The sequence below is a fragment of the Tetrahymena thermophila genome (genome assembly GCF_000189635.1).
Source record: "Tetrahymena thermophila SB210 genomic scaffold scf_8254752, whole genome shotgun sequence".
Taxonomy (NCBI): Eukaryota; Ciliophora; class Oligohymenophorea; order Hymenostomatida; family Tetrahymenidae; genus Tetrahymena; species Tetrahymena thermophila.
Genome location: NW_002476512.1, coordinates 419,675 through 447,478, shown reverse-complemented (window position 1 = coordinate 447,478; position 27,804 = coordinate 419,675). Strand labels below are relative to the sequence as shown.

The 27,804-nt window shown below is 23.0% G+C and overlaps 6 protein-coding genes across 6 annotated transcripts; 1 reads left to right on the top strand and 5 right to left on the bottom strand. All coding sequences in view use genetic code 6, as the record gives it.

Annotated features, from left to right (window-relative positions):
- Positions 1 to 249: 249 nt before the first annotated feature.
- TTHERM_00109260 (calpain family cysteine protease) lies at positions 250 to 5,232 on the bottom strand (the record flags this gene model as incomplete). Its single annotated transcript, XM_001010618.2, has 2 exons — positions 250 to 2,913; positions 3,091 to 5,232. 2 exons carry the CDS (start codon positions 5,230 to 5,232, stop codon positions 250 to 252), a joined length of 4,806 nt encoding a protein of 1,601 aa, XP_001010618.2.
- A 791-nt stretch (positions 5,233 to 6,023) lies between these two features.
- TTHERM_00109250 (hypothetical protein) lies at positions 6,024 to 11,273 on the bottom strand (the record flags this gene model as incomplete). The annotated part of the gene is made up of 1 exon (XM_001010617.3): positions 6,024 to 11,273. The coding sequence occupies one exon, from the start codon at positions 11,271 to 11,273 to the stop codon at positions 6,024 to 6,026; it is 5,250 nt and encodes a 1,749-aa protein (XP_001010617.3).
- Positions 11,274 to 12,426: 1,153 nt separating this feature from the next.
- Positions 12,427 to 14,366, top strand: TTHERM_00109240 (transmembrane protein, putative; the record flags this gene model as incomplete). The annotated part of the gene is made up of 2 exons (XM_001010616.2): positions 12,427 to 12,818; positions 12,881 to 14,366. The coding sequence occupies 2 exons, from the start codon at positions 12,427 to 12,429 to the stop codon at positions 14,364 to 14,366; spliced, it is 1,878 nt and encodes a 625-aa protein (XP_001010616.2).
- A 487-nt stretch (positions 14,367 to 14,853) lies between these two features.
- TTHERM_000108237 (hypothetical protein) lies at positions 14,854 to 19,776 on the bottom strand (the record flags this gene model as incomplete). The annotated part of the gene is made up of 1 exon (XM_012796224.1): positions 14,854 to 19,776. The coding sequence occupies one exon, from the start codon at positions 19,774 to 19,776 to the stop codon at positions 14,854 to 14,856; it is 4,923 nt and encodes a 1,640-aa protein (XP_012651678.1).
- A 583-nt stretch (positions 19,777 to 20,359) lies between these two features.
- TTHERM_000108228 (transmembrane protein, putative) lies at positions 20,360 to 20,977 on the bottom strand (the record flags this gene model as incomplete). The annotated part of the gene is made up of 1 exon (XM_012796223.1): positions 20,360 to 20,977. The coding sequence occupies one exon, from the start codon at positions 20,975 to 20,977 to the stop codon at positions 20,360 to 20,362; it is 618 nt and encodes a 205-aa protein (XP_012651677.1).
- Positions 20,978 to 22,509: 1,532 nt separating this feature from the next.
- On the bottom strand, positions 22,510 to 27,498 carry TTHERM_00108220 (hypothetical protein; the record flags this gene model as incomplete). Its single annotated transcript, XM_001010613.2, has 1 exon — positions 22,510 to 27,498. The coding sequence occupies one exon, from the start codon at positions 27,496 to 27,498 to the stop codon at positions 22,510 to 22,512; it is 4,989 nt and encodes a 1,662-aa protein (XP_001010613.2).
- Positions 27,499 to 27,804: the final 306 nt, after the last annotated feature.

Below are 27,804 nucleotides of genomic sequence, written 5' to 3'. Positions count from 1 at the left end.
AAATAAATCATACTCTTCATTTAAATATGGTGATTTAGTAAATAATAATATTGTTTAAATTATTCAAAGTTTATTAAAAACTTACATAAATAAATTCAAAAAGAAATATTTTTTTTAAAATAAAAAATCCAAAATAAAAAATTTATGCTAAATAAAATATAAATAACATAAGTTAATACTTCATCTAACTATTTTTTAATAAAATAGAATGAATGAATAAATAGAAGAAATTTAAACTTATAAGATACTTCAATTTTATGATTATTAAATGTTTTATCTCTCTAGCAAATTATAAATAGTGTTCTAATTAATTCTCGCAGATAGACTTTTCATTGCTATAGGAGATTCAAAAGTTCTATAATTTTAATTTTTTTATTAATTTATATCGATTAGTAGACAATTTTATTCATCTTAAATTTCCGAGTTGTTAAAAATATTATTTATTAATTCTAATCTTTGGTATGATTTTTAAAAGTTTGTTTATATATTTAGTGAAAATTCTTAAATTACATATCCGCTTATGTCATATATCCTTATTTAAATTTATTCTACATCAAGTTTAGTTGGTATTCCACGAAAAATTATTTTTCCATGCCTTTGATCTAAATAAATCCAAGATGGTAGTCTCATATTTTTAAACAGCCCATATTTTGTATATTCTATTTTTAATAGTCTGTAAAGAGGCTTTAACCATTTATTAATTTTCTTTTCTTTAAATGCAATAACTTAACTTATTTCATAAGAGTTAAGATGGATAGATTAACCTAGTGCTGGATTAAAATTTGATGGCATATAACCTTAAAAACCAAATGTATCTGCAAAGATAACTTCTCTTAATAAAAAGATATTAATATCAGCTTAATATTTATTTACACAATTTACCATTTATTTAAAATTCTTAGGAACATATTTATCATTTTTATCTGAAAATAGTTAAAGAATTTTTAATATTTCAAATAAAACTTCACACTTTAATTTTAATTTTGGAAAAATTGATTTTTATTCTTTATTTTCTTTATTATTGTATTCAATAGAAACTAAACCTTTAAACCAATCATTTTTATTTTTTTATATATTTTAAATGCAGTATGTCTTTATGAACTAATAAATTTCATAAGTTTTTAAATCTAAACTCAATAGTTATCTTGAAATTTATGCTCTAACTGCTTTGTGTATTCTAGAATTTTAATTTTTTATTTCGCCAATAAACTCTTACTTAGACTTAAAAATATTTTAATTTGGAAATATTGAAAATCTAAGAATGTCTTCAACAACATTTGAAAAAATCAAATCACCTGTCACACCCATATATTTTTATTCTAATAAAGTCTTTGGTGAATGTTTTTTCATTTTTTTAAAATTTTGTAAAAATTTTTCAAAACTTTTTTTATAAGTTTTACTATTAATTTTAAGTGTTTCTTCATTTACAAAATTTATTTAGTTTTCTTTATCATTCACAGATTCACTGCAATCTGAAGATTAATTTTCAGCTTTAATTATTTAGTTATCTATTTAATTAATCTCTTTAATAAGCTTGCTTCGTTGCTATAAAAAGATCTCTTTTTGTAGATTTAATAAAATAGACTGAGCAACTTCTTGAACTCTACCTAAAATGATGATTTCTTTTCTGTATAGCTATCCACAGAACACTCTTTCCTCAGAGAATTTAATCTTATTTTTAAAAATAATATTATAGAAAACAAACCTTTTCTTATAAGCACCAAATAATCCCAATAAAGGGCCTAATATCTCAAGTAGCAAATTCAAGACATAAGTAAAAGGTAAACCTGTTATAGAAATCTAAAATTCATCTTCTGCTTAAGTATAACCATCAAATGCTACTATCTTGAATTTATAGATCTCACCATACATATTAGATGTTGAGGAGCCTTTGAAACTTAGCTTATTATTTTATTACTGAAGCCAAAAGTTGGCTGATAATAATTCGTATGCCCCTTTTTTATTTAAATAATAACACTTATATGTTATTATCTAGCTATCTGATACATAAAATGTGCTAGAAGAAAATGATATCTTTACATAAGATTCTATACTAATTACACTTTGAGGATATTACTAATTCAACTGTGTTTAAAGGTTATTTAATGTGTTAATTTATAATTAACCCTTAAGTTTTATAAATTTACAATCAACAATAAATAGTGTTTCAATGAGTTAACAATTAATATTATCAACTATAGTTATTGTAATATTAGGACTAATTTGGTTAGTTATTATTGTATTATTTGCAAATATTATTTATTATTGTAAAATTTTATTAACTTCATTAAGGGGACCTTCTATTTTTAGCTAATCTTACTTTGCTGACATATACAAAGCTACACTTGTTTAAGTTGGTAAAAGAAATTTTCCAACTTAATCATCTATTTGCAAAATAATTTAAATGTCTCCCAGCTAATTGGTTGAAATAAATTTTTTTGAACTACTGGCATCAAAAGTGAGGGAGGGAATCACGTAAAATCTAATAGGATTCATGTAGCAAGATTTTTTTAAAGATATATTAATTTTCAAAGTTATCTATGATATGATTTATTAGTATAGTGTTTTATCCATAGTTGAAGGATCTATTAATATAGATTAAAAATCACTGTCTAATAGAAAATTCTTATTAAAGTCATACTGATTGTTAACTATTCCTTTTGTATTTAATACATTTTGATCTAAAAGGTACTGATAGATTTGAGCAGATTAAGTTGAGTTTGTAACACCCAAATCATAAGAATCTTCAGCGATGTAAATAAATGAAGTCTTATCTAATGGAATAACTGTCCACAATAAAATTATATTTGAATTTATTGGTTATTAAATATTTCCTAATAAAGATTAATCTACAGTAAATGTTAGCTTTTAAGAAGTAACATCAAAAGAAAAAAAACTAGGAGTGCTCAGAATCTAGCTATTATAGTAGTAATATACTTAAATAATTTACATATATTAAGAGACTGGATAAATTATATTAAAATTAAATTGAATCGTTTAACCAATCTAAAAAATATACTCATTTATTATTTAAATACCATCTTTATTCTAATTATAATTAACCTTATTTATTTATTAAATGTTACTTACTCTCTGATTATGATCAAAAGTGATTAGATTTGCATCTGTGTGTATTTAAACATCACTCTATAGAGGCATCGTTAAAATCCCTGATGATATTGTTAGAAATATATAATCTTAGCTTTTTGGCATGCACACAGCTTAACTTGTCTGAGATTGATAAATTATTGTATTCACAACATATGGATTTTTCTTATCTCTCATATCAATTAGAGTGAGCATACCTTTTTCTTCCTGAGTAATCAAAATATATTCTTCATTTTATAGAGGTAAAGCCATAATAACATATCCTTCTAAAGGTACCCTAGATATCACTTTTATTTTTGGAAAATATGTTGTGTCAATAATTGCAAATCCTTTAGTTAAATCCACTAAATAAGCATAGGAATACGACTCAGATATAAAAACACTTTCTCCACCTAAGTCTATTAAATAATCAGAAAGAATAGGATTAGTTTTATTTTGTACATTTAGTAAATAAACTCCAAATAACCTAATAGTACTTAACACCCATTAATTGTCTTTGGTAATGCAAGCACCTTAGTTTTCGCCGACCATAAAATCAGGATTCTACCAAACTATGTAAACATACATATCAAAAATACTTGTAGAATTGTAGAGAATGAGTCCTGTTGCAAAAGATTAAACAGCAAATGTTCTATCGTAGCTAAAGGTCATCATCTCACTTACTTGAGTTAAATTAGCAGGGTAAGATTTTACTAATTTCATATTCATAAGAGAGATATCACTTTAATCAGGACTATCATCAATTGGATTATACTGATAAACTCCTACTACATCAGGAGTAAAAAACTCGGGTACTATCATATATTTACCAGTAGGCTCTAACTAAAGAGAATCCTATATAATAGGATAATTTAAGTAATTAGAAATATTTAATCTATATGGATTTTAATGAAACGGGAAAACAAAAAGGCCACTGACATCGAAAGCTCCAATAAAATATGAATTATTTTAATCAATATAGCATCTCCATTTCCATGCGCCAGGCATAAATTCATCATACTTTGCCTAATGAATATTAAACAAATTTGGAAAATTATTATTCAGATTTTTTTATTATTTTTAAAAAGTGAAAAGACTTGAACCATCTGAAAAATATAAGTATTATTCATCGATTGATAGTTTTAAAGATCCCACAAAATGATTGAGTTTTATTTACTATACGAAAATAAATTTTGGTCTTTTTGAAATATCGATTATATAAATTCCTTTTGATCTAGTACCTAGGAATAATAGTGTTTCGCTTTAGTTAATTATCATTTGGGTTATTGCTGGAATTTTTGAAAAAAACGGCCAGTATGATTAAAAAGTAATTTGAATGGGAAATTAGTTTTAAATAGATTATAAAATTGATTAAAAATTAGCAAAAAATAAGCCTAACCAATTATCAAAGCAAAAAACGTAAATGTCAGAAGTGATTTAGCAATAATTTGTATAATTTCCATATTTACTATATGCTACTTCATTAAATGTGCGATTATTATTAAATTAATTTTTTTGAACCTAAAATAAATTTAATCCAAAAGTGGTAGATGACACACACAACCAGTTACCATCTGTTGATAGATACATATCATCAATTTGAGCGTTTTAAATAGTGTGAGTCCCGATTTAGTGAACATGACTTTTATCGGATAAATCATAAGCATTAATAAGGCCTTATCTTCCTGCAATTAATAGTAGATCATTTTTTTCATCGAAAACCATTCTTTAGATACCTAAACTAAACTCAACTTCTGATATTTTATCAAACTTCTACATGTTTATTTGATTGGCATTATTTAAGTTGAATCCTAATTCATAAAGAGCGAATGACTTTTCATAACCTATAATAAGCAATTACCCATTTTAAGAAACTTAAAAGCACGAAATAAAATCATCACTTACATTTTTGTAAAAAAGTATTTGATTTCCAAGTTAGTTGATAACTGAAATTACTGAATTACTAGTAGATATAAAAACTAAATTATTTTAAGTTATGGGATGTAGCAGCAAAGGAGCCCATAATGGTTAAGTTTGATTCAATTAGCTAGTAAATTAATGAGAGTAAATAAAGCTCCTATTATTGGTTAGTTATCCTATTACACATATTATTTTGGCTAAAAGAACCAAAGTTTAAATACGCATTTTATTTAAGGTGATTAATTTGAATGATCAAGTATTTACTTGCTATTATTTTAGTTATTGTATGTTATATTAATTTTTTACTCTTTTTATTTGTTATTATTATAGCCTAAAAGAATAAAATCAAATAAGAGCTTTGGGTGATTATTTAGCTTTAAAAATTGGCTGGAGCAAAAAAGATTAATAGAAGTTGTTATGAAAAAGTAAAAATATACTAATAGAGGATTATTAAAGTTTTACATAAATAAAAATCATGAAAAGTGATTAATTTGCATTTAAATTTAATTATGTAAATAGCATAATTTTTAATAGTGAGTTATCATTGAAAGTTTTTACTATCTTGAAATCTAACTTTAATATCTAATTTTTCTTAATAATACTTCAACAATAAATAAACAAATATTCTATGCAAAATTAATTTATTCACATATCATAAAAAATATTTATAAAACAAATTATAGTATTATTTTATTATTTATTTATATATTCCTATATAATTAGTCATTTATTTGGAAACTATGTTGTAGCTCTTTTGAATTATTAGACACATACTTAAATTTAAATAAAATTTAAAGGACAGCATATCTTTTTTCTATTATTTAAAGTTGATAATTTTCCTTAGCTTTTGACCGAAAATTCTCTTGAATTTAATATCTCAAATTATAAATTTGAATTTAGTAAAATATGGGTTTTGAGGTGGGGAGTCACAGCAAAAATTTATTCATTTATAATGTAAATTAATTATTTAAATTTTTTCTTTTTATCAAAAAATTTTTTTTTGTTAGTTTTGATACTCACTCTTTTATTACGTCAATATATAATTAATTTTTTTCTTAAGAATTATAATTCTAATATTCTTCTGAGGTCTTAGATTAATTATATTCAGAAAAGATACTCCTAGAATTTTCATTATTTTTATTTGTATTTTTGCTATTTGAGTTACATTTAAATTCATACTAATTTATATTATTTTGGTAATTGTGAGAAATAATTTTTTTAGGTGAGTTCTATTTATAAGTTTTAAATGAATTGATCATAAATTTTGATTAGGATAATCTTTTTTACCTCCTTAAATTAGAAATTGAGTCTGTGAAAGTTTCCTCATGCTTAACTTATTGATCTGTAAAATATATTTATTCTTATTTACCATATACTTTGCTTTATACAAGAGAAAATAATTCTTCTTATTCATCAGCAACTGCTGAATATATTTTATCAATTTATGATTTTAAATTATTGTTTTTAAGTTCAAAATTATTTAGAATTTTCACATTGAATTGTTGTACAACATATCCAGTATTATCATAAATTCTTATTTAAATTTCCTAGGCATCATATTATTCTGGTATACCATGGAAGTATATTTTTCCATTCATTTAATCTAAATACATCCAAGTAGGTAATCTCATATTTTTAAACGCTCCAAATTTAGTATATTCAATGTTCAACACTCTAAATACTGGTTTTAACCACTTATTTATTTTTCTTTTTTTAAAAGCTATAACCTGGCTTATATCACATATATTTAGATGAATTGATTAGCCTACAGATGGAGAGAAACTAGAAGAGTTATTTTACTAAAAACCTAAAACATCTGCAAATAATACTTCTCCTAGCAAAGATAAATTAATATTTGAACTGTAATCAGTTACTAACTAGTTAAGATTTTAAAACATCTTTGGTGGATTTTGAGATATTTATTTTGGTAATAAATTTAACATCTAAAAAACTAAAAATAAAATTTCACATTTTAATTTAAGAATTGGGAATATTTATCTTTAATTTACATAGTCATCTTTGGATTCATAGTTTATATCTACAACAACTTTATACCAATCATTTTTATTAATTTAATTATTTTGCATGCAATAAAATTTAATAAATTTATACAATTTTTTAGTCTTTTTGTCTAAATTTAAAAGATATCTTGAAATTAAACATCTTACAGCTTTGTGCATTCTTGAATTTTAATCAATTATTTCACTTTTAAATTCCTGATAAGAATTAAAATATTCTCCTTTCGGATATATTCTATTTTTAACAATATCTTCTATTACTTTTGAAAATTTTAAGTTACCTAACTTATCAAGATATCTCTATTCAAGTATGGATTTTGGATTATGTTTTTTAAGTTTTTATAATATTTAACTTGTTATTTATATATTATTTTACATTTATTCACCTATAAATGTTTAATCCTATGGGTCCTGCTTTATTTATTACTCCTCAAATAAATTAATTTGTTGTTGAGAGCTTGAGGTTTTGTCATAAATGTCTTAAAATAAATACTATTCTGGGATATCATTTTCTTTTATATTTTATTTCAGTTTTTATTAATTTTAAATATTTTTGAATAATTTCTTTAAAACTGTTCTCGCAGCTTATTAAGTTCTCCCTAAAATTACAATTTCTTTGTGAAATAATTATCCACAAATTGCTGTTTCACCTGAATAAGTTACCTTATTTTTTTAGATAATATTATATAAAATTCCTCTATATTTGTACAAACCTAAGACTGCAACTAAAGGACCTAATATCTAAATAAGTATATTCATTACATAAAAGTAAGATATTCCTGAAACAGTTACCTAAAAATAGTCTTCTGCTTGAGTATATCCATCAGAAGCTATTATTTTAAATCTATAAGTATTTCTATACATTTTAGGTGTTGTGGAACCTTTTAGATTTAACTATTCATCTTATTATTACAACCAAAAGTCAGGAGGAATTTATTCGTATATTCCATTTTTTGTTTCGTATAAATATTTATAGCTCAGCTATGAAATATCTTCTACAAAAAATGAATTTGAAGAAAATGAAATATAAACATCAGAAGCTATATAGAGCACACTGCTCGGATATTAATTTTCCAACTATTTTTGTAGATTGTTTTATTAATTAATTTGCAATTATTTTTTCAGTTTGATAAAATTGCTTTTAGATATTTTAAATGTTTAAACTAAAGGATAGTTTGTATTGTCTGTAATAGTGATAGTTATATTTGGAGAATTAATTTCTGAGATTTATGTGTTATTAGAAAATATTACTTTTTAGTACAGAACGTTGTTTACATTCTCAAGAGACCCTTATATTTTTAATTGATCTTGCTATGGTGAAATAAAGGTTACTACACTACTTTAAATTAGTTAAACTAACTTTCCATCTTAACTGTTAATCTATAGGGTTACAAACACTTATTACCTTTAATTTGTTGAGATAAACTGGCTAATTTTTTCATTATCAAATTTTAGTGATGATACTACATAAAACTTGATTGGATTTAAATAGCATGACTTTTTCAAAGTTAAATTTATTTTTTATTCTATTTATTGAGTGATTATTTAATACATATCATAGCTAACTAATTGAGGGTCAACAAGCTAACTTTTTAATTGACTATTCAATTATAAATCTTTGCTAAAATCATAACTACGAATAACTTTATTATTTGAGTCTAGTACATTCTAATTTTAAAGATACTAATAGATGAGTGCAGACTAATCAGGGGTTGTAACAGCAAAATCATTTGAATCTTCAGAAAAATATTAAAAAGATGTTTAATCAAGAGGAATGATAGTCCAAAGAAGTATTATAATAAGATTTAGCTAATTTTAATTATTTCCTAATAATTAATTTTAGACAGTAAATTACAGAGATTGAGAGAAGAGATCAAACTAAAAAAACGAAGGTAAATCTACCATCTAACCATCTTTATAAAAATATATGTTCTCTATGCGCATATCTTAGGAAACAGGGTAAAGAATACTAAAGCCAAACTATACCTTTTATCCTACTTACAAGATATATTCATTTTATATTTATGGGCTACCTGTTTACAGAGATAAATCGCTTTTCTTCAATCTTTCATTTATAAGCATTCCACTGCTTTGATTTAAGGTAATAAGATTTGCATCAGTATGAATTTAAATTTCACTTTACATAGGGATTGTTAAAATTCCTTAAGATAATGTAAGGAAAATAAAACCCTAGGTTTATGGTATACAAACGGCTTAACATATTTGAGATCCATACATAATTTTATTTATGATATATGGATATTGCTTATCTCTAATGTCAATAAGAGTGAGTAATACCCCTTATTCCTATTAAGTTACCAATATATAATCTTCATTTTATAATGGTAGACTCATGATCGCATATCCTTCTAAAGAAATTTTAGATAAAATTGATATTTTAGGAAAATTTGTAATATCTACTATTGCAAATCCCTTTACACCATCTATCAAATAGGCATAATTATAAGTTTCAGAAATCAAAATACTCTCACCACCAAAATCAAGACTGTAATTAGAGAGTATGGGGTTTGCCTTATCTTCTACATTTAACAAATAAACCCCAAACTATCTGACTGTACTTAATACCCATTTATTGTCTTTAGTGATACATGCGCCCTAGTTTTCACCTTAGATGAAATCAGGATTTTCCCATAAATAATAAATAGACATATTAAGTATATCTGTAGAATTATATAGAATCAATCCTGTTTAATGGGTTTAGACAGCAAATGTTTTATCATAGCTAAAACTTATCATTTCACTAACTTTAATAGTATTTGAGTTATACTTCTTAACTAGTTTTATATTCATTAAAGATATTTCAGCTTGATCTTGGTTACTATTAATAGGGTTGTATTAGTAAATTTCAATAGGAACATTAGTAATTTTCTAAGGAACAATCATGTACTTGTTTGATGATTCAAAGTAAATAGAGTCTGATGCAATAGGATAGCTCTGATAGTTAGAAATATTTAGTTTATATGGATTTTTGTAAAATGGGAAGACGAATATTCCATCTGAATCAAAAGCACCAATAAAGTAAGAATTAGTAGAATCAATATAGCATCTTGATTTATGAGTGATTTAATCTAATTAATCAAATTTTGCTTAATGAATGTTAAATAAATTAGGAAAATTATTATTCAAATTTATTTCTACTTGTTAGTAAGTTAAGACAAACTAAGAGTTAGATAAATATAGATATTTCTCATCTTGAGAAAATTTTATTGAGTAGGCTAAAGAATCTGCTTTAATTTGCTAAAGAAGACTGATCTGTGGTCTTTTAGTTATATCAAATATATAAATTCCTTAAGATCTGACTCCTATAAATATTAGAGTTTCTTATTAATTAACTATTAATGATTATATAGTGGGAACTATCTACGAAAACGGCCAGTATCTTTAAAATGTAATTTGAACTGGGTATTATTCTTATTAAGCTTCAATGACTTATTAAGAATTAGAAAAAAAGAATCCCTTCCAAAAATCGAAGCAAAAAACATAATAATCAGATGTGGCCTAGCAAAAATTAGCTTAAGTACTAAACAATGCTTCTCCAGCAACAATAAATTTAAGTTATCGTTAGCTTTAAGAATTATTTGAGTAATAATTATCTTGCAATCTAAATATAACTATTCCTAAAGTGTCTGCGGATACATAAAGCCATTATGCATCTTTTGTGAGAAAAATACCATTTATAAGAGGATTATCAACAGTAAAGGTTCCTATTAGGTAGATCTAACTTTTATTTGAAGTATCATAAGCATTTATTATGCCAAATTTTCCTGAGACTATCAATAACTCTTGCTATTCTTAATAAAGAATTTTAAGGATACCTGTTTAAAATTCTATTTCTTACAGTTAAACGAAACTCTTCATATCTAATTCATTAGAATTATTTATTTAGAAATCTAATTTATACACTCTCAAATGTGTTTGAAATCCTACAAACAAATACTATGCATTATTTGAGATTTGAATGTGCTAAATAAAATAATCATCAATACTTTTTGAGAAAAGTATTTTACTTCCTTGTTTATCGAGGATAGATATCCCAGAAAAGCCAGTAGAAACAAAAACAAGATTATTTGTTTTATCAATATCAATAAGAAGAGGAGTCCACTTTTCATTATTCAAATTTATTGCATTTAAAAATTATGGAGAGTAAATATAGCTTGTATTATTATTAACTGTTTAAGTGAATAATAGATGGACTAAGCTAAGTATAATTACTATCTACTTATTCATTCGTAAAAAACTTATTCTTCTCAAATTTATTTTTTGTTGCTTTTTTTTCTTTTTAATTCTACTTATTTATTTTTAGATAAGTAATTAATGATTTTTTTAGTAAAAAGTAATAAGATCGGTAGGAATTTTTTACTTTAGCAAAAAAAAAATTATTAAATCAGAATTTTGAGCATATAATCATCATGTTTTATATTTTAGTTTGTTTAATAAATCAAATAATTTAAATATATTTTCAATATTTCATTATCTTTTTCAAATTATGGAATATGGCTTTTATAATTTTTATTTAATATTAATTTTTTTTTTTCATAAAAATTTCTTGATACTTTTTTTAACTTTGAAACTATTTTGATTGCTTTTGAAATTTTTTACATTTAAATGATTAAATAAATATAAATAATTAAATAATATTATTTTTATTTAAATATTACATAATTGTGATTAAAATTTTTTGAAAAAAAATATTTTAATTAGTAATTTTCAAAATTACAATCTTTTAAAACTAATTAATTATATAATGAACTCCAGTTAGAGTAATAATAATATTACTATCATTAAATAATTAGCAGTAATGACTTAAATACTTGAGTTTCTAAAATCAATTTATAAAAATACTCAATTAATATAAAATTTTCTTCATTAAAAATAATTTGATATCAAATAATTCTATGATTTTTATGAAATAAGAATTTATTGAAAATTTATTTTTTTATCTTTTAGGTAGTATTTATTTGCTTAATCATATTATTTTTAAGGAATAAAAAGTTTTAACTTTTTAATCTGATCAAATTTAACCACTAATTTCGAAAAAACAGAAGAAAATTACAAACATTTACTAAATCAGATTTTAATTATAAATTAAAAAGCTATTTCCTCTCACTATTTAAAAAAGTGTGATACAATAACCAATAAATAAAATTTAAAAAATTAATAAACTCAAAAAATTAATAATAATAATAATAATAAAATAGAATGGAATTCAAAGTCCTTAAATAGAAAAAAAATATTCTTGAAAGATTGGATATATTTGGAATAGGAATAAATATTAGGTTTAATAAAGAAACTAATCATAAAACTTAAATTGGAGGATTAGTAACTCTTTGTTTGATTGGTATCTTAGGATATCAAATTAAACTAATTCTTGATTAACTTTATGACTATACTCATCCTTATGTTCTTTTTGAATAGAAATTTACTTCAGAGCCATCACGTTATAACTTAACTTCAGATAAATTCATCTTAACTTTTGGCTTATAAAATTCTACTTCTTAGCATTATATTGATCCTACAGTTTATAATGCTACTCTTTTTATTAAATAAACTATAAAAACTAAAAATGAAGCCACTGGGTAATTCGTAGCTAGTACAACAATAAGAACAGTAAAAACAGAGCCATGCAGGATAGATCATTTCAATATTCCTGAAGTTAATAACTATTTTATTTCATTAAGCTACAAAGATATGTATTGTATTAGTTAAGAAGAGTCGGATTTATATATTTAAGGATAATTCGATGCTCAGCACTATTCAGCTTTAGAGCTTAAGGTAAATTCTTGTTAAGGTATTAATTGCAACCCTAATATGAATAATCTTCTTCAATATTGTAGGTTGGCTATTTACTACGTAGACTACTCTGCTATTCCTTCTGATAAAACAAAACCTTTCTAACCCCTTGGAAGGTAATCATTTTGGATCTCTGGACCAGAGTTTACTAAATAGACAAATATTAATTTTAGAAACACCTATTTGAATTCTGATTACGGACTAATGGGAACTGATATATAAACAACTAATACGTTGACATTCAGTGGAGATAGAGAGTAGGTTTCGCCTAAATCAGGAAATCTTCTCTATGATTGTTATATTTCATTTGAAAAAAATGTAGATAATATATACAACAGATCATATCAAAAGCTTGATAGATCACTATCTTAGCTTGGTGGTATATTTAATATATTTTTTACAGTGGGAGCTATAATTTGCAGGCCTTTATCTCAAATAGAATTAGATTCAAAGCTAATAAATCGATTATTTAATTTTGAAAACCCAACTTAAGAATCAAATAAAAAAAAATAGGATAAAAAAAGGAATTTTAAAGATAGTGAAAAGAAAAAAGAAATTTATACCCAAGCAGCTGATTAAATTTTGATTACAAAAGAAGATTAATAAAAAACATCATTCAAATATGAATTATAGAACACATTCTATTAAAAATCCCAAATTTCTTTTGGGTAAAAAGGTGATGGTGAGTAATTAAATGTCTATTAAAATAGGCCTTTACAAAAACTAGAAAGAGTAAACTCTACAAAAATGAAAAAAACTTATTAAGAGAAATTAAAAACTTTAAAAAAAGGAGAAAATAAAGATAGTAACAAAAAGAGCAAGAAAGAGATAGAAAAAGAGGCAAAAGAGCTAAATGACATTTTCTCTTAAAATAAAGTTTCATTTTAAGGTTGGGAATATTTTGCCAATTACTTTAAATTTTTAAAACTTTGTAAAAGGAGAAGGTGTGAACTCCTTTAAAAAGGTTTAGATGGATTATATAATTAAATTGATATTTTTTACATTATTTAAAAGCTTTTTGAGGTTGAAAAATTGAAGCGACTTTTACTTAACGAAAATTAAATTAAGTTATTTGAATTTATCCCAAAACCTGTTTTATCTCTGGATGAAAAAAAATCAAATAACCTATCTGATAAAATTGGGTTAAGAGATAAATATGAAAATTATATAAAGTAGAAAACAAGCGAAGTCTAAGAGGCTTTCTAGAAATTAATAAACTCAAAAACAAAACCTTCTAAAATAGACATAAGGATTTTAGAACTACTAGATCCTCAATTTAAATAATTCCTTTCAGATTTAGGTGATATAAAACGAGAATCAACTAAATTAAGGCAAAATACTATATTAGAATCATAATAAAAAAGTATCTTTCAAAAAGAAGATTTTATATTAGATAATTTGTAAGTACCGATTGAGGAATGTAGTTCGCAATAAAAATCATAATATTTTAATTTTACTCCAAGCAAAACATTGGGTAGTATATATTCAAGTTAAAAAAAAGTAGATTTATCTAACCTGTACCCTATTTGATTTACCATTAAATAAATATAAAGTCTGTCTAAATTATAAATAAATGCATATCCTTATTATTTATGAGTATTTATTTTTTTTAAGCTCTACCCAATAATTATTATTGTTATCATTTTTATGAATTCAAAATTTGATCATCAATAATTCATTATGTTTTATTTTGAAAATATTATTTAAAAGAAATAAAGCGCTAAAGTAATTTAATTAATTTTGTTATATGAATATTTATATTAAACATACAGAATTTTTTTTAAAAATAAAATATTTTTTTAATTTTTAAAAAAGGGTGAAATGAAAATTTAAGAAATATAAAAAATATCCATAATTAAAAACTTATGGTTGATGGAAAATTTATGCTGATTAAAATATTAATAACACAAGTTAATGCTTTTTCTAACTATTTTTTTAATAAAATCGAATGAATGAATAAATAAATAAATAAATAAATAACTAAATAAATAAAAGAAATTTAAACTTATAAGATATTTCAATTTTATGAATTTTAATTGTATTATCTCTCTAGCAAATTATAAATACTGTTCTAATTAGTTCTTGCAGATAAAATTTTAGTTACACTAGCTGAGTCAAAAGTTCTATAATTTTAATTATTTTTTTTATTTAAATCAATTATTAGACAATTTTATTCATCTTAAGTTTCTGAGTTGATAAAAATATTATTTATTTAATCTAATTTTTGCTCTGGTTTTTAAAAGTTTATTTCTATGTTAAGTGAAAATTCTTAAATTATATATCCGTTTATATCAAATATCCTTATTTAAATTTATTCTACATCAAGTTTAGTTGGGATTCCATAAATAATTATTTTTCCATGTCTTTGATCTATTTCAATCCAAGTTGGTAGTCTCATGTTTTTAAACAACCCATACTTTGTGTATTATATTTTTAATAGTTAGTAAAGCGGCTTTAACCATTTATTAACTTTCTTTTCTTTATATGCAATAATTTAACTTATATCATAAGGGTTAAGATGGATAGATTAACCTACTGCAGGATTCAAATTTGATGGCATATAACCTTAAAAACCAAATGTATCTGCAAAGATAACTTCTCTTAATAAATAAATATTAATATCAGTTTAATATTTATTTACACAATCTAACATTTACTTAAAATTATTAGGAACATGTTTATCATTTTTAGCTGAAAATAGTTAGAGAAGTTGTAATATCTCAAATAAAATTTCACACTTTAATTTTAATTATGGAAAAATTGATTTTTATTTTGAATTTTCTTTCTTATTGTATTCAATTGAAACTAAAGCTTTAAACCAGTCATTGTGATTTTTTTATATATTTTAAGTACAATATGTCTTAATAAACTAATAAACTTCATAAGTTTTTAAATCTAAACTTAATAGTTATCTTGAAATTTATGCTCTGACAGCTTTATGTATTCTAGAATTTTAATCTATTATTTCACCAAAAAATTCTTACTTAGATTTAAAAATATTTTAATTTGGATAAATTGAAAATCTAAGAATATCTTCAACAACATTTGAAAAAATCAAATGACCTGTCACATTCATATACTTTTATTCTAATAAAGTAATTGGTTAATGCTTTTTCATTTTTTTTAATTTTTGTAAAGTTTTTTCAATACTTTTTTTATTCATATTACTTTTAATTTTAAATTTTTCTTCATTTATAAAATTAATTTAGTTTTCTTTATCATTCAAAGATTCACTGTAATCAGAAAATTAATTTTCAGCACTTTCAAATATTTAATTTTTTATTTAATTCATTTCTTTAATAACTTTGCTTTGATGCTTTTAAATCTTTTTTTGCAATTTTAATAAAATAGACTGAGCAACTTCTTGAGTTCTACCTAAAATAATGATTTCTTTTCGGTACATCTATCCACAGCACACTCTTTCCTCTGAGAAGGTAATCTTATTTTTATAAATAATATTGTAGAAAGCATACCTTTTCTTATAAGCACCAAATAATGCTAACAAAGAACCTAATATCTCAAGTAGCAAATTTAAGATATAAGTAAAAGGAACACCAGTTATAGAAATCTAAAATTCATCTTCTGCTTAAGTATAGCCATCAAATGCTATTATCTTGAATTTATAGATCTCACCATACATACTAGATGTTGAAGTGCCTATGAAACTTAACTTATCATTTTATTACTGAAGCCAGAAGTTGGCTGATAATAATTCGTATACACCTTTTTTATTTAAATAATAACATTTATGTGTTATTATCTAGCTATCTGATACATAAAATGTACTAGAAGAAAATGATATCTTTACTTAAGATTCTATACTAATTACACTTTGAGGGTATTACTAATTCATCTGCATTTAAAGGTTATTTTACGTGTTAACTTATAATTACTCCTTTAGTTTTATAAATTTACAATCAACTATAAGTAAAATTTAAACTAGTTCATAGTTAATATTATCAATTATAGTTATTGTAATATTAGGACTAATTTGATTAGTTATTATTGTATTATTTGCAAATATTATCTATTATTATAAAATTTTATTAACTTCATTAAGGGTACCTTCTATTTTTAGCTAATCTTACTTTGCTGACATATACAAAGCTACACTTGTTTAAGTTGGTAAAAGAAATTTTCCAAATTAATCATCTATTTGTAAAATAATTTAAATGTTTCCCAACTAATTGGTTGAAATAAATTTTTTTGAATTAGTGGATTCAAAAGTGAGGGAGGGAATCACATAAAATCTAATAGGATTCATGTAGCAAGATTTTTTCAAAGATATATTAATTTTCAAAGTAATCTAAGAAATGATTTATTAGTATTATAAATTATCCATAGTTGAAGGATCTATTAATATAGATTAAAATTCACTTTCTAACAGAAAATTCTTATTAAAGTCATACTGATTATTAACTATTCCTTTTGCGTTTAATATATTTTGATCTAAAAGGTACTGATAGATTTGAGCAGATTAAGTTGAGTTTGTAACACCCAAATCATAAGAATCTTCAGCTATGTAAATAAATGAAGTCTTATCTAATGGAATAACTGTCCACAATAAAATTATATTTTAATTTATTAGTTATTAAGTATTTCCTAATAAAGATTAATCTACAGTAAATGTTAGCTTTTAAGTAGTAACATCATAAGAAAAAAAACTAGGAGTGCTCAGAATCTAGCTATTATAGTAGTAATACACTTAAAGTATTTACATATATTAAGAGACTGGATAAATTATATTAAAATTAAATTGAATAGTTTAACCAATCTAAAAAATGTACTCATTTATTATTTAAACACCATCATTGTTCTAATTATAATTAACCTTATCTATTTGTTGAATGTTACTTACTTTCTGATTATGATCATAAGTTATTAGATTTGCATCTGTGTGTATTTAAATATCACTCTATAAAGGCATCATTAAAATTCCTGAAGACATTGTTAGAAATATATAATCTTAGCTTTTTGGCATGCACACAGCTTAACTTGTCTGGGATTGATAAATTATTGTATTCACAACATGTGGATTTTTCTTATCTCTCATATCAATTAGAGTGAGCATACCTCTTTCTTCTTGAGTAATTAAAATATATTCTTCATTTTATAGAGTTAAAGCCATAATAACATATCCTTCTAAAGGCACCCTTGATATCACTTTTATTTTTGGAAAATATGTTATGTCAATAATAGCAAAGCCTTTAGTTAAATCCACTAAATAAGCATAGGAATACAACTCAGATATAAAAATACTTTCTCCACCTAAGTTTAATAAATAATCAGAAAGAATAGGATTAGTTTTATTTTGTACATTTAGTAAATAAACTCCAAATAGCCTAATAGTACTTAACACCCATTAATTGTCTTTGGTAATGCAAGCACCTTAGTTTTCGCCGACCATAAAATCAGGATTCTACCAAACTATGTAAACCTACATATCAAAAATATCTGTAGAGTTGTAGAGAACAAGTCCTGTTGCATAAGTTTAAACAGCAAACGTTCTGTCATAGCTAAAGGTTATCATCTCGCCTACTTGAGTTAAATTAATAGGATAAGATTTTACTAATTTCATATTCATAAGAGAGATATCACTTTAATCAGGACTATCATCAATTGGGTTGTATTAATAAACTCCTATTATGTCAGGAGTAAATTATTAGGGTACTATCATATATTTGCCTGAAGGTTCTAGGTAAACAGAATCCTATATAATAGGATACATTTAGTAATTAGAAATATTTAATCTATATGGATTTTAATGAAACGGGAAAACAAAAATGCCAGTGATATCGAAAGATCCAATAAAATAAGAGTTATTGAAATCAATATAACATCTCCACTTCCATGAATTAAGCTTAAACTCATCAAACTTTGCTTAATGAATGTTAAACAAATTTGGAAAATTATTATTCAGATTTTTTTATTATTTTTAAAAAGTGAAAAGACTTGAACCATCTGAAAAATATAAGTATTATTCATCGATTGATAGTTTTAAAGATCCCACAAAATGGTTTGATTTTATTTGTTACACTAGAATAAATTTTGGTCTATTTGAAATGTCAAATATATAAATTCCTTATGATCTAGTACCTAAGAATAATAGTGATTCACTTTAATTAATTATCATTTATGTTATTGTTGGAATTTTAGTAAAAAATGGCCAGTATTATTAAAAAGCAATTTGAATGGGAAATTAATTTTAGATAGATTATAAAATTGATTAAAAGTTAACAAAAAGTAAACCTAACTAAATATCAAAGCAAAAGATGTATAAGTCAGAAGTGATTTAGCAATACTTTGTGTAATTTCCATATTTACCATATCCTACTTCGTTAAATATCATTGAACTATTATTATTAAATTGATTTTTTTGAACTTAGAATAATTTTAATCCAAAAGTTGCAGATGACACACACAACCATTTGCCATCTGTTGATAGATATATATCATCAATTTCAGCGTTTTAAATAGTATGAGTCCCTATTTAGCTAACATAACTTTTACTAGATAAATCATAGGCATTAATAAGACCTTTTGTTCCAACAATTAATAGTAAATCATTTTTTTCATCAAAAATCATTCTTTAAATACCTAAAATAAACTAAATTTCTTATTTTTTATCAAACTTCTACATATTTATCTGATTAACTTCATTTAAGTTGAAACCTAATTCATAAAGAACGAATGATTTTCCATAGCCTATAATAAGTAATTAGCCATTTTACGAAACTTAAAAGTATGAAATAAAATCATCACTTACATTTTTGTCGAAAAGTATTTGACATCCAAGTTAGTTGACAATCGAAATTACTGAATTACTAGTAGATACAAAAACTAAATTATTTTAAGTTATAGGATGTAACAGCAAAGGAGTCCATAACGGTTAAGTTTGATTCAATTAGCTAGTAAATTAGTGAGAGTAAATAAAGTTCATACTATTGTCTAGTTATCCTAATACACATATTATTTTGACTAAAAGAATCAAGATTTGAATACACATTTTATTTACAGTGATTAATTTGAATGATCAAATGTTTATTTGCTATTATTTTAATTATTATAATCTTTGTTAATTAACTTACTCTTTTTATCTTATTTTATTTCCTTTTAATATAGTTTAAAAGACAAAATCAAATAACAGCTTTGGGTGATTATTTACCTTTTAAATTGATTGAAACAAAAAAGAATGAAAGAAAATGTTATAATAGGAAATTATAAAAATTTTACATAAAATAAGCTCATGGAATTTAATTTTTTAAATAGCATTATCCTTTTATTGTGATGATTATTTATTACTTTTTAATCTAACTCTCATATCTAGGTTTTTTTTATAACATTTCAATATTAAATAAAAGATTTATTCGCTAAATTAATTTATTCAATATATATTAAAAATACTTAAAACATAAAATCTATTCTTATCATATATTTATTTAAATATTTATAAAAATAAAGCAAAAATATCATTTCAAATATTTAATCTTATGGAAACAACTGGATAAGTGATATGGCATTTATCATTTTAATTTAAATATATTTAATTAGCTTCTTAGCTGAGTTAAGCTAAGTAGAAAGAAGAAAAGTTGATTAAGTAATTAGATTTTATTAAATAAAAGTATATGAAAGAAAATTATACAACTGCCCCATGAGCCATCAATTAAATTTTTTAGATTGCGTCTGGGTGTTAAAAAATTTTTTTTAATTTAAATTTTTGATTAGTAATTTTGATACTCACTCTTTTATTTCATCAATATATAGTTAATTTGTTTCTTAAGAATTATAATTATAATATTCTTCTGACGTGTTAGATTAATTATATTCAGAAAAGATACTCCTAAAATTCTCATTATTTTCGTTGGCAGTTATGTTATTTGAGTTACTTTTAAATTCATACTAATTTATATTAATTTGGTGAATGTAAGAAATAAAATCTTTAGGCGACGCCATATTTTAACTTTCCAAATAACTAACCATAAATATTGATTAGGGTAATCTTTTTTATCGCCTTAAACTATTAATTGAATAATTATCTCTAAAAGTTTCCTCAAGCTTAACTTATTGATCAGCAAAATATATTTATTCTTAATTACCCTTTTCTTTATTTTAGACAATTGAAAATAATTCTTCATGTTCATCAGCAAATGAATATATTTTATCAATTTATGATTTTAAATTATTGTTTTTAAGTTCATAATTATTTAGAATTTTCAGATTTAATTGTTGAATAAAATATCCAACCAGTATTATTATAAATTCTTATTTAAATTTCTTAAGCATCATATTATTCTGGTATGTCATGCAACTATATTTTTCCATTAATTTAATTTAAATACATCCAAGCAGGTAATCTCATATTTTTAAAAGCTACAAATTTAGTATATTAAATGTTCAACACTCTAAATACTGGTTTTAATCACTTATTTTTTTTCCTTTTTTAAAAGCTATAACTTGGCTAATATCACATATATTTAAATGTATTGATTAGCCTAACAGATGGAGAGAAAATAGAAGAATTATTTAACTAAAAACTTAAACATCAGCAAAGAATAATTCTCCTAGGAAATATAAATTATTTGAATTGTATTATGTTAATAACTCACTAAATTTTAAAATTATTTTTGTGGATTTTGATATATTTGTTTTGGTAATAAATTTAGTATCTAAAAAACTAAATATTAAGTTTCACATTTTAATTTAAATCTTGGAAATATTTAATTTTAATTTAAATAGTCATCTTTGTATTCATAGTTTATATCTACAACAACTTTATACCAGTCATTTCTATTAATTTAATTACAAACATATTTTATAAATTCATACAATTTTTTTTCTTTTTGTCTAAATTTAAAGATATCTTGAAATTAAAGATCTTATAGCTTTGTGTATTCTTGAATTTTTGACAGTTATTTGATTTTTAAATTCCTGATAAGAATTAAAATATTCTCCTTACAGATATATTACATTTTTCAGGATGTAACTTTTTATTTATATATTTTTTTAAATTTATTTGTGTTTAAATACTTAATCTTATGGGTCTTGCTTTTTTTATTACTCCTCTAATAAATCAATTTATTCTTGAGAATATGAGTTTTTGTTAAAAATGTCTTCAAAAAAATACTATTCGGGGAAATCTTTTTCTTTAATATTTTATTAAAGTTTTTTTTATTAATTATTTTTAAAAATTTTAAATTAAATTTTCTTTATTTTTTATCTTTTAAAACCATACTTTTTATTTTTTAAAATATTTATTTTTTTTATATTTATTCTATTTATTACAAATTTATTGATAGTTCTTTTTAATTCTTTTTTATTCAAATAAAAATTCTTTTTCTAAATAAATTAAATTAAATGTAGATACAAATTAGAAAAATAATATTTATTATGGTTTATAAAATACATTTAATAGTTTAAGTAAATAAAATTATTAACCATCTCCTAAATAAGATTTAAAATAATTTAAATAAAAATATTATTAAAAAAAAGAATAATTTTATTATTTTATTATATTTAAATGTAATTGCAGAATAGAAAAATTAAAAACCAAAATCAAATTGGTAATTGACAATAACAACATAAGTTAATACTTTTTCTAATTGTTTTTTTAATAAAATCGAATGAATGAATAAATAAATAATTAAATAAAAGAAATTAAAATTTATAAGATATTTCAATGTTATGATTATTAAATGTTTTATCTCTCATGCAAATTATAAATACTGTTCTATTTAGTTCTTGCAGATAGACTTTTAGTTACAATAGATGAGCCAAAAGTTCTATAATTTTAATTATTTTGTTTATTTACATCATTTATTAAACAATTTTATTCGTCTTAAATTTCTGAGTTGCTAAAAATATTATTTATTTAATCTAATCTTTGCTCTGGATTTTAAAAGTTTATTTTTATGTTAAGTGAAAATTCTTAAATTATATATCCATTTTTATCATATATCCTAATTTAAATTTATTCTACATCAAGTTTAGTTGGGATTCCATAAATAATTATTTTTCCATGTCTTTGATCTATTTCAATCCAAGATGGTAGTCTCATATTTTTAAACAACCCATATTTTGTGTATTATATTTTTAATAGTTAGCAAAGCGGCTTTAACAATTTATTAACTTTCTTTTCTTTATATGCAATAACTTAACTTATATCATAAGGGTTAAGATGGATAGATTAACCTACTGCAGGATTCAAATTTGATGGCATATAACCTTAAAAACCAAATGTATCTGCAAAGATAACTTCTCTTAATAAATAAATATTAATATCAGTTTAATATTTATTTACACAATCTAACATTTACTTAAAATTCTTAGGTACATGTTTATCATTTTTAGCTGAAAATAGTTAGAGAATTTGTAATATCTCAAATAAAATTTCATATTTTAATTTTAATTAAGGAAAAATTGATTTTTATTCTGAATTTTCTTTCCTATTGTATTCAATTGAAACTAAAGCTTTAAACCAGTCATTATGATTTTTTTATATATTTTAAATGCAATATGTCTTAATAAACTAATAAATTTAATAAGTTTTTAAATCTAAACTTAATAGTTATCTTGAAATTTATGCTCTGACAGCTTTATGTATTCTAGAATTTTAATCTATTATTTCACCAAAAAATTCTTACTTAGATTTAAAAATATTTTAATTTGGATAAATTGAAAATCTAAGAATATCTTCAACAACATTTGAAAAAATTAAATCACCTGTTACATCCATATATTTTTATTCTAATAAAGTAATTGGTTAATGCTTTTTCATTTTTTTTAATTTTTGTAAAGTTTTTTCAAAACTTTTTTTATTCATATTACTTTTAATTTAAAATTTTTCTTCATTTACAAAATTTATTTGGTTTTCTTTATCGCTCAAAGATTCACTTTAATCAGAAAATTAATTTTCAGCACTTTGAAATATTTAGTTTTTTATTTAATCCATTTCTTTATTAATTTTACTTTGATGCTTTTAAATCTTTTTTTGCAATTTTAATAAAATAGACTGAGCAACTTCTTGAGTTCTACCTAAAATGATAATTTCCTTTCGGTACATCTATCCACAGAACACTCTTTCCTCTGAGAAGGTAATCTTATTTTTATAAATAATATTGTAGAAAGCATACCTTTTCTTATAAGCACCAAATAATGCTAACAAAGGACCTAATATCTCAAGTAGCAAATTTAAGATATAAGTAAAAGGAACACCAGTTATAGAAATCTAAAATTCATCTTCTGCTTAAGTATAGCCATCAAATGCTATTATCTTGAATTTATAGATCTCACCATACATACTAGATGTTGAAGTGCCTATGAAACTTAACTTATCATTTTATTACTGAAGCCAGAAGTTGGCTGATAATAATTCGTATACACCTTTTTTATTTAAATAATAACATTTATATGTTATTATCTAGCTATCTGATACATAAAATGTGCTAGAAGAAAATGATATCTATACATAAGATTCTATACTAATTATATTTTGAGGATATTACTAATTCAACTGCATTTAAAGGTTATTTTAAGTGTTAACTTATAATTACTCCTTTAGTTTTATAAATTTACAATCAACTATATGTAAAATTTAAACTAGTTCATAGTTAATATTATCAATTATAGTTATTGTAATATTAGGACTAATTTGATTAGTTATTATTGTATTATTTGCAAATATTATCTATTATTATAAAATTTTATTAACTTCATTAAGGGTACCTTCTATTTTTAGCTAATCTTACTTTGCTGACATATACAAAGCTACAATTGTTTAAGTTGGTAAAAGAAATTTTCCAAATTAATCATCTATTTGTAAAATAATTTAAATGTTTCCCAGCTAATTGGTTGAAATAAATTTTTTTGAATTAGTAGCATCAAAAGTTAGTGATGGAATCACATAAAATCTAATAGGATTCATGTAGCAAGATTTTTTCAAAGATATATTAATTTTTAAAGTAATCTAAGATATGATTTATTAGTATTATAAATTATCCATAGTTGAAGGATCTATTAATATAGATTAAAATTCACTTTCTAACAGAAAATTCTTATTAAAGTCATACTGAATATTAACTATTCCTTTTGCGTTTAATATATTTTGATCTAAAAGGTACTGATAGATTTAAGCAGATTAAGTTGTGTTTGTAACACCTAAATCATAAGAATCTTCAGCGATGTAAATAAATGAAGTCTTATCTAATGGAATAACTGTCCACAATAAAATTATATTTTAATTTATTAGTTATTAAGAATTTCCTAATAAAGATTAATCTACAGTAAATGTTAGCTTTTAAGTAGTAACATCATAAGAAAAAAAACTAGGAGTGCTCAGAATCTAGCTATTATAGTAGTAATACACTTAAAGTATTTACATATATTAAGAGACTGGATAAATTATATTAAAATTAAATTGAATAGTTTGACCAATCTAAAAAATGTATTCATTTATTATTTAAACACCATCATTGTTCTAATTATAATTAACCTTATTTATTTGTTGAATGCTACTTACTTTCAGATTATGATCATAAGTTATTAGAATTGCATCTGTATGTATTTAAATATCACTCAATAAAGGCATCATTAAAATTCCTGAAGATATTGTTAGAAATATATAATCTTAGCTTTTTGGCATGCACACAGCTTAACTTGTCTGGGATTGATAAATTATTGTATTCAAAACATATGGATTTTTCTTATCTCTCATATCAATTAGAGTGAGCATACCTCTTTCTTCTTGAGTAATTAAAATATATTCTTCATTATATAGAGGTAAAGCCATAATAACATATCCTTCTAAAGGCACCCTTGATATCACTTTTATTTTTGGAAAATATGTTATGTCAATAATAGCAAAGCCTTTAGTTAAATCCACTAAATAAGCATAGGAATACATCTCAGATATAAAAATACTTTCTCCACCTAAGTTTAATAAATAATCAGAAAGAATAGGATTTGTTTTATTTTGTACATTTAGTAAATAAACTCCAAATAACCTAATAGTACTTAACACCCATTAATTGTCTTTGGTAATGCAAGCACCTTCGTTTTAACCTATCATAAAATCAGGATTCTACCAAACTATGTAAACCTACATATCAAAAATATCTGTAGAGTTGTAGAGAATGAGTCCTGTTGAATGAGCTTAAACAGCAAATGTTCTGTCATAGCTAAAGGTTATCATCTCGCCTAATTGAGTTAAATTAGTAGGGTAGGATTTTACTAATTTCATATTCATAAGAGAGATATCACTTTAATCAGGACTATCATCAATTGGGTTGTATTAATAAACTCCTATTATGTCAGGAGTAAATTATTAGGGTACTATCATATATTTGCCAGAAGGTTCTAAGTAAACAGAATCCTATATAATAGGATACATTTAGTAATTAGAAATATTTAATCTATATGGATTTTAATAAAATGGGAAAACAAAAATGCCATTGACATCGAAAGCTCCAATAAAATAAGAGTTATTGAAATCAATATAGCATCTCCATTTCCATGCGCCAGGCATAAATTCATCATACTTTACCTAATGAATATTAAACAAATTTGGAAAATTATTATTCAGATTTTTTTATTATTTTTAAAAAGTGAAAAGACTTGAACCATCTGAAAAATATAAGTATTATTCATCGATTGATAGTTTTAAAGATCCCACAAAAAAGTTTGATTTTATTTGTTAGACTAGAATAAATTTTGGTCTATTTGAAATGTCAAATATATAAATTCCTTATGATCTAGTACCTAAGAATAATAGTGATTCACTTTAATTAATTATCATTTATGTTATTGATGGAATTTTAGTAAAAAATGGCCAGTATTATTAAAAAGCAATTTGAATGGGAAATTAATTTTAGATAGATTATAAAATTGATTAAAAGTTAACAAAAAGTAAACCTAACTAAATATCAAAGCAAAAGATGTATAAGTCAGAAGTGATTTAGCAATACTTTGTGTAATTTCCATATTTACCATATCCTACTTCATTAAATATCATTGAACTATTATTATTAAATTGATTTTTTTGAACTTAGAATAATTTTAATCCAAAAGTTGCAGATGACACACACAACCATTTGCCATCTGTTGATAGATATATATCATCAATTTCAGCGTTTTAAATAGTATGAGTCCCTATTTAGCGAACATAACTTTTATTAGATAAATCATAAGCATTAATAAGACCTTTTGTTCCAACAATTAATAGTAAATCATTTTTTTCATCAAACACCATTCTTTAAATACCTAAAATAAACTAAATTTCTTATTTTTTATCAAACTTCTACATGTTTATCTGATTTACTTAATTTAAGTTGAATCCTAATTCATAAAGAACGAATGACATTTCATAGCCTATAATAAGTAATTAGCCATTTTATGAAACTTAAAAGCATGAAATTAAATCATCACTTACATTTTCGTAGAAAAGTATTTGACATCCAAGTTAGTTGACAATCGAAATTACTGAATTACTAGTAGATACAAAAACTAAATTATTTTAAGTTATAGGATGTAGCAGAAATGGAGTCCATAATGGTTAAGTTTGATTCAGTTAGCTAGTAAATTAGTGAGAGTAAATAAAGTTTATGCTGTTGTCTAGTTATCCAATTACACATATTACTTTGACAAAAAGAATCAAGATTTGAATACACATTTTATTTTTAGTGATTAATTTGAATGATCAAATGTTTATTTGCTATTATTTTAATTATTATATTCTTTGTTAATTTACCTACTTTTTTTAAATGCTATAAATTGAGTTTAAAAGACAAAATCAAATACAGCTTTGGGTCATTATTTACCTTTAAAAATTGATTGAAACAAAAAAGATTAAAAGAAAATGTAATAATAGGAAATTATAAAAATTTTACATAAATTAAGTTCTTGAAAAGTTGCAATAAATAAGAAGTAGATTGATTGATAATACATTTGAATTTAATTTTTTAAATAGCATTATCCT